Source organism: Medicago sativa, chromosome 1, assembly GCF_051527215.1.
Source record: "Medicago sativa cultivar Bolivia chromosome 1, Bolivia_mono, whole genome shotgun sequence".
Classification (NCBI taxonomy): Eukaryota; Viridiplantae; Streptophyta; class Magnoliopsida; order Fabales; family Fabaceae; genus Medicago; species Medicago sativa.
This window is the reverse complement of record NC_140749.1, coordinates 91,004,929-91,012,782: the sequence shown is the minus strand read 5'-3', so window position 1 is coordinate 91,012,782 and position 7,854 is coordinate 91,004,929. Positions and strand designations below refer to the sequence as shown.

Genomic DNA, 7,854 nt, shown 5'->3' with positions numbered 1-7,854 from the left:
TGATACACCTCTGCAAGGACCACATTCACGACAGCTTTCACTCTATCAGACATCAGCTTGGTGATAGCCATCTCCTCTTTCGCAACTTCATCCATCTATCGGTATTCGGTGGTGAACCTTGATCCAGCTTATAAGTAGCTTTTTCCGTAGCTCAATTCTCAACGAAAGCACCAATATAAGGTACTGTTTTTTGGTGGTATAATTGTACAAAGAAAGGAAAGAGGAAAATCAGTAAAAGAGAATAAAGACTATGCCTAAACTGCTATAAAAATAAAAACTAGACTTTCTTCATATTCATCTTGTTCATTATTACATTCACCAATTTCCTACTACTACAAGTTAAACTAACAGAAATGGACATATTCACCACACTCTAACAAACTAACAAATGTTGCGTAAAAAAAAAAAAAAAACTAACAAACGACTCATCATAATGAGATATATCTACATACTTCTAGAAAGTGGTGACTGATTATCGGAATTCAAAGTTCTTAAGTCACTTGGGCTTAAGTTTTATTCTTCTTTGGCTCATCTTGGGTCATGACATGTATACAATTGAAATTTGAAATTGATATGTGCACTTCACTACCATAATAAAATTCAGAATGAAATATATTCTATCCACCACAATTATCTTGAGCACCTAATGTCTAACCATGAGATGATGTCATTATGGACAGAAGAAATTCTTTCATCAGGTTCACCTTCCAAAATGCCATGGTAACCTCCTTCATAGATCTTTAGTGTCTTGTCTTTGCTAGATGCTTTCTCATAAAGAAACTGGCTCACTAATGGATCTGTCACCTTATCTTCTGCTCCATGAAGTATCAATAATGGAGCTGAAACCTGAAATTATATATGACAATGATTGCATGCAAAAAAATATAGCTATAGTATAGGAGAAATCAAACTATCCAAGTAACAGAAAGTGAGCAAATGCAAAAAGTTTACCTTCTCCAACTGTGACTCAATATCTTGAGTGGCACTTAAGAGTTCCATGCCAGTTCTTAATCGTGTTTGATCATCGTAAGAAATAACATTGTAAACTGCCTATAAAAGAAAGAACAAATGCATAGTTAATTTGGTAGAGTGCAAATTTTCAAGGACATGTTTTTTTGTATGATCACCACAAATTAAATTACCAACCAATTTTCTCTTGCCGGGTTCTCGGAAAATAAGTTCAGATAGATCCTTGTATGGAAATAGTTTTGCCTTTGGCATCATTTTAGACAAGAGTGTTAACACCTTCAAGATTGTAGTTGGCGGTAACATGCCTTCTGATATCTTGGCAATCAAACAAGAACAACAAATCAGGCTTCATCCAACAGATGTGCTAATACAACTGAGAGAGTCCATTCAACAAATGATAGATAGTTCCATTTTCCCATATAAATTGATCTTGGATTATTTCCAATATCGATTTGGACAAAAGCTACTTAATAACATGTTTTTAATGCATGCATTGATGCTTGCAGTTCATTGAAAATTTAAAGATGCCAAGTATTGAATCTCAAACTTGCAAAAGAATACTGGTTGAGGGATTCTTTCTAGCTTTAAAAAAATGAAATTGAACCTTAGATGTCAAAGAAATTACAAGAGTGGAATAACAATTCAGTTTTCTCAAATTGTGCAATGAAAGTAACATAATGAAACAGCAACATCAAATGCAACACAGAGGAATGGACATACCTTACACATTGGAGCTACAAGGATGACTCCGTCCCAATCATTTGGTTCCTTCAAATGAGCTTTAAGAGCAATTGCTCCACCCATTGACTGTCCGAATATAAATTGCGGCAAATCCCTCACCTCTGGTCTAGCTGTCAATGTAAATGCATCGAAAGGCAATAAGCAAGTAGTTATTCAGTTAGCAGCAAAAATAATTTCTATTAGAATAAGTAGTAGTTAACAAAATACAGTACAATGCTCTGTGTATATCAGAAGTGTCGTGAAAATCGCAGTCAAATGTGCTAATGCAAGCTTAATCACAGTCGCAGAGAGAATGAAAATCCTTTGCTTAAAAATCAATGATGGAAAAAAGCAAGCATATGTGTTTTTCCTCCATCCTTTTTAAACTAATCTTCATTTTCTCTATTTTCCTTGTAGTTTTTTACACATCATTGTCGACAAAAGTACTTATTTTATAGATTGCAACAACGATCACGGTAATATCACGATTGCTAAAATAAAAGGTCATACCTTTAATTTTTGTATGGAATTCTATAACATCTTCGACTAAATCATCAAAACTTGGTATATAACCATGTAATCCTTCAGATAAACCGAAACCTGGGAAATCCATTGCATAAACACCAAATCCAGAAGCAGCTAAAATCCTTGCAATACCTGAACAATTATTCAAATCAATCATCCATCCTCAAATTTGATAACTCTCTAGCTCTGGTACAAAGACAAACCTTCAAAGAAGAAAGTGCAAGTACTGCCATATCCATGACAGAAAAACAAAGCCCCTTTGATTGGAACGCCATGTTCTGGCATCCAGCTTTTGCAGAAAATCTCCAATCCCCTTGAATTCCTTTCATACCACTGATAACCAAAATTAATGTATAGACATCATTATTCACATAACACATTTCACAGTTTAGGGCATGTTTGGATTAATTTACTTGTGTTTATAGTGACATAAGCACTTATTAGACTATTTGGGAGAACTTATGAAAACATCTTAGGATATGATCTTAACGATTTTTTCAGTCAACTATGAATTGTATCAAGTGTAATAATAACTAATTGCTAACATTTATCTATCTAAAATAAAACAGTCGCACAAATGTTTATGTCAGGAGATAAGTTCAAATAAGTCGATCTAAAGGGACTCTCTATCTTTAATTATAGAAATAACTTATACAAAAGCGCTTATGCTTGTTTATCCAAGCATAATGCCTTGCTATACTCATCATCATCGTGCAACAAAAAAGCATTTTAAAAAAGAATAAAAACTTACTTCTTGAGTTATGATCCCAGCAGGTGCAGTCTATTATAGTATATTCCATTCCAATGAAACACAAACAAAGAAAGAGATTATATTATAATAACATAAGTTATATGAAATGAAAAAAGTGTGAGGTAGTTAGTTTAAGTAATTACCTTGAATAAGATATGATCAAGTTGCTGATGCACATGAGTGAAGGCTTGTCGAACATGTCTACGAGAAGGTGCATGATCAAGGTTAAGAGAAGCTATGGAATTTAACTCATCGCTGATACCTTCAATGGTTGACTTTTTCTTTGCATTCACTCTCAGTCTCAGGGTTGTTTTTGTAGAGTTTTTTGATATTGGATTATGGTGTAAGGGTAAAGGGAAATGGTTTTGTGATCCAAATCGGAGTGTCGTTGTCATAGATAGCTCCATGGTTACTGAGCTTGGTGGAGTTTGAACAGAGCATGTGGTGCTTTTTTTTGTTTTTGTTTTTGTTTTGAAACAAACTACTATACAACGACTTCAATGAACGTACGTGTGGCAGAAAGTGTAATTTACGGTGTTGTCAACACACGTTTTTGAATTTTGACGGTCAACCACATGACAACGGATATCAGAAATTCATACATTCGGTAGTCAATGAAAATTTGTAGCAGATTATAACGGTGTAATTTTGCATGTCACTCTCTCCGTCCAAAATTATCTTCCAATGTGTTTATTAAAAACAATTTTGTAAAATAATTTATAATATTTTAATTATATTTGTTAACACGTGAAAGACCTAAAACATCATATAATTTAGAACGGGTGATAACATAATTTAGTTCCCATATGCATCTTGTGCTTTCTGCTATTTGTTAACACGTGAAAGACCTAAAACATCATATAATTTAGAGTGCGTGCATTGCTGTATTGCTCACATTCTTTCAGTGATAACATAATTTAGTTCCCATATGCATCTTGTGCTTTCTGCTATTTGTCATTAATCTATCATGTCGAAGCAACCGCATAAAATGACGAACTCACTCCGGCACAACCACTTATAGCATTATAAGCAAAAGCTAGAGAAATCACCATCAGCTTAGCAGTCCATCTGCACGTACGTATCCAAACCAGTGTCGGTAATAGAAACATTTGCAACTTTCTCTGCATGTTACATTATAAATTAATTTTCGATGTGTCATTTGCCTTATTTATTCTAGCATATGCCTACAATCTACGAATTTCAAATGTACGGGAGCGGATAGATAAGATACGAGTACGTAAATACATGAAATTTTTTAATTTAAGATACGATACAACCTTGATGTACAAGCAAAAAAGTTATCAAAATATTATTTCTCAAATATTATATACATGATACTTGTAAAAAAAACATACATTGATCATTTTTCATTAATATATAACTATAATAGTCACAATTTACACAAATAAAAAATAAAAATGTGATCAAAATATGAATTGTGTTCAGCAAATCATTAATAAGTTGCAGTATTTTGTTGTATCAATTTTTTTAAGAGGTAATAAAAAAAAATATTAACAAACCTCCCATTGATGCACAAGGCGTGCCAAAAAGGGATTAAAAAGTATTAGCAATACAAAAAGCAAATAAAGAAAACAAAGGTTGAGCCAAAATTACGAATTAGGTAAGTCTAAACAAAGTAACGGGATAGACCGCCACGAATGAAAGTCCACCAAAAATATGAGATTTTGTTATATTCAATAAATTTGTGTTTTAAAATTACCAACTCATCATACAAACCTAAATAACACAAACATTAGATTGGGTGTGACATTATGGTCTCAAAAAAATTGGGTCACCCCCTCTTGGAAATTTGACAGCAACAGAAAGAAGATCATTTTTGTGAATACTTCAGACGAAAGTTAGTTCAGGGACACCATTAGAGAATAGAGACAGAGGATCGATAGACCTTGTCACCAAATGCTACGACCTAATTGATCATAATTATGTTATCGGCATTTTCAGGGAGGTTGCACGCTAAGAGTAGCATCTTTCATCTCCTAGTTTGGTAGATGAAATAACGTTGAATAACATGTAATGTTTGTTGTATCTGCTAATCCAGGATCGACTATCGGACCATACCACATAGACCAAACCCGATGGGTTCACACTGATGGTGGAGCTGATTGGATTTAACTCAAAGGAAGTTGATTGGTAAGTTCAAAAGACTTAAAAGGGCTCATGCAGAGCACAATTCAGCTTCCTAAAGCATGAGTTCAAAAGACACTTGGAGTCAGCAAAACCTAGTTACCGGTGACGAAGTCAATAGAGTTGCACATGCAGTATATCATGTGTATCTTCTTTTATTTGTGGACTCCGTCATTTTCTCAAACAAGAGCGCCATATATGTTTATGTAGGGTATTTGGAGTTTTTCAGATGCCTTGATACAATCTGTGACTTTGCCTGTTCATTGCTTCCCTGACTTACTTGTATATGGAGTTTAATGTTGTCTCCTTGTTTAAGGCAAAGTTGTTGGCCACTTACATGACACTGCTTTAGGTAACATATTCATATTCTATATATGACGTCTGAATTCTATAATCTAGAAAGATATAAAAAGATAGAAATTAAATGTATTTAAAACTTGATGGATTATGTGTTTTATACATCCATGCATCCTCTAGATTCTAAACATGTATAATATGTATTTTACACGTATGAATTCTAGAATTCGAACTTGTAAAACATTGTGGTTTAGAACACACCGACAATTTATGTGGTGTACAATTGATGACAAAGCATCATATGATATTTTGGCTATGTTTTAAGTACTTTTTCTTTACATTTGAAGCAACAAAAGTATCTTTCCTTCATTCAACATTAACACTTTCGGTATAAAGTATTCTGTCACCGACTTAATCTCTTGCAGCTAGTGTTGTTCAATTACAATCAGTTACACAGTTGTTCAATGTGTTGTGAGTTGTGAAGTTGTAATTGGTCGTCGGTGTAAACCAACTTAGTGTCCAACGGTGTATCAAATAACATTGCTTTCATTAAAGAAAGTATAAGCGGAAAAAAAAACATAAAATCCAGAGGTAAATGATGCAGCAAAGTCATAGGATTCCAAACATATGCCATGCAAAAGCTGTAACAAAATTATATATGAAAGAGATATTAGATGACTTATGTGTAGCTAATTTATAAACACGCGTTCCTTATTAACTTTACCGTCCATTTTGTTTGAGGAGGAGAGCAAGAAAAATGGACTAATTGAATATTAGTTGTCCAATTCAACTAATATTAGAAGAGAGGGGGACCGAAGCAGAGAGATTTGAAGGAGAGAAAATATGTATTTAATGTTCGGATTCAAATAAGATTTTATTTTTCCACAAGACTAAACTCAGTTGATAAAAATATCAAAATTATTTAGTCGAATGATATCATGGAGTTCTAACTTCAACTCTCTCGCTTATGTGCGTTATTAATTTATAGAAAAATGTTGTATAAAGTGACAAGTTCAATCACGAAACGTTCATGACCGTTTAAAATACAGCTGCATTTATTGTGTGCTGACATCATGTTTGGTAAGTGGGAGAACTTTTTTTTTTGTTATCAGAGAAATTTGCAATTCGCGAAACCTTCGCTGGATATTTCTCGGGATATATAGCAACAGGGGCGGACCTGGATTCGGAATATCACTGGTGTCATACCCCAAATTTTGACCACTTTGCTCTATTTTTACCTATTTTTGTCCGTATTTTAAAACGGCTCAATTTCTCTTCCTTTCGCTTTAACGAGTTAAAACCTTTCTCAGTCGTTGTTTAATCATTCAAAGTCTTTTATCTTACAAGTAAAATTTTGTCCGCGCTTTATCTAGTTGAAATTGCTTTATTTGTCTTTTCAGGCATTTTAAATTTTCTTTACGCGCTCTTTTTAATATTCAGTGTCTTTTTTATTATTTCCGTCAAAGCTTTTAATTAATTTCCCTTGTTGTCCGCTTTAAAAGAGTTTTGTTCGCATTTTAAAAACACCGCGTTCTTCTAGCAATTTCAGTCAAAATTTCGGCAGAGAGGTATTTTAAAATACCTCATTTACCGAAAGGGGCAATTTTATTATTCTTCTTTTTATTATTAATTACTTTTGGCTTTTATTATTATTTATTTTTATGTATCTCCTTTCTTTTAGTTTCATTATCATTATCATTTTAAAATTCTACTTTTTTCTTTTTCTTTTAAAATATCACGTGTTTGTTTGTTTAATTCTTAACTTCCTCTTTTTTGGTACAATTTTTAACTTCCTTTTTATATTTCTTTTCTTAAAATCCTTTTCTTTGGGTCCAAGCTTTAGTGTCCAGCTGTCCATTATTATGTGATCCCTTGTGAGGGTATTGTGGTCTTTTTTCATCTGCAGGGTTTAACCTAGTTGGTCACTATAAATAACTCCCAATCATTGGAGAAAAGGGGGGCTGCACACCAATCACTGACACAGACTGAGCAGCCGCACATCACATCACGCAAACCCTAATTTTCTCTTTCTTTTACAATTTTCCAGATCAAACATTTTTCTTCTTCAAATTTTCGTATGGATTTCACATGAACAATGAAGAACATTCAAATTAATTTTCCAGATCCAGCACATAACTTGAAGAACAGCATGAACAATTATTCCCAGTAATCATTTCACACCCTCATTCAAGCTCAAATTTCACACAGGATTAACACAATATCATCACAAACAACTTCTCTTCTTTCCATTTTCGAAATGTACAAAAATCATGAATGTACCACAACATGCGTGAATCGAGTTCAGCACACAATACAACTTTCACAGATTCAAGCTTGAGTCCGAACTCAAACAGTGAAAAGGAAGTCGAATCAGAATCGGAACAGGAAGGAACCGCGGTGTATCATCAAATCGGAGCTCAACAACAACAACACAGGCTGTTGGAAAC

General features: G+C 33.6%; 1 protein-coding gene across 2 annotated transcripts; it reads right to left on the bottom strand.

Annotated features, from left to right (window-relative positions):
• Window positions 1-260: 260 nt before the first annotated feature.
• On the bottom strand, window positions 261-3,441 carry LOC146959062 (caffeoylshikimate esterase-like). 2 transcript variants are annotated; one of them, XM_085740597.1, is made up of 8 exons: window positions 3,109-3,441; window positions 2,966-2,995; window positions 2,418-2,547; window positions 2,200-2,346; window positions 1,690-1,820; window positions 1,147-1,284; window positions 952-1,050; window positions 261-846 (listed from the first exon to the last, which is right to left on the bottom strand). In XM_085740597.1, the coding sequence occupies exons 1-8, from the start codon at window positions 3,370-3,372 to the stop codon at window positions 631-633; spliced, it is 1,155 nt and encodes a 384-aa protein (XP_085596723.1). In that variant the 5' UTR covers window positions 3,373-3,441; the 3' UTR covers window positions 261-630. The 2 variants fall into 2 exon arrangements, with proteins under 2 accessions (XP_085596723.1, XP_085596724.1); XM_085740598.1 differs by lacking the exon at window positions 1,147-1,284.
• Window positions 3,442-7,854: the final 4,413 nt, after the last annotated feature.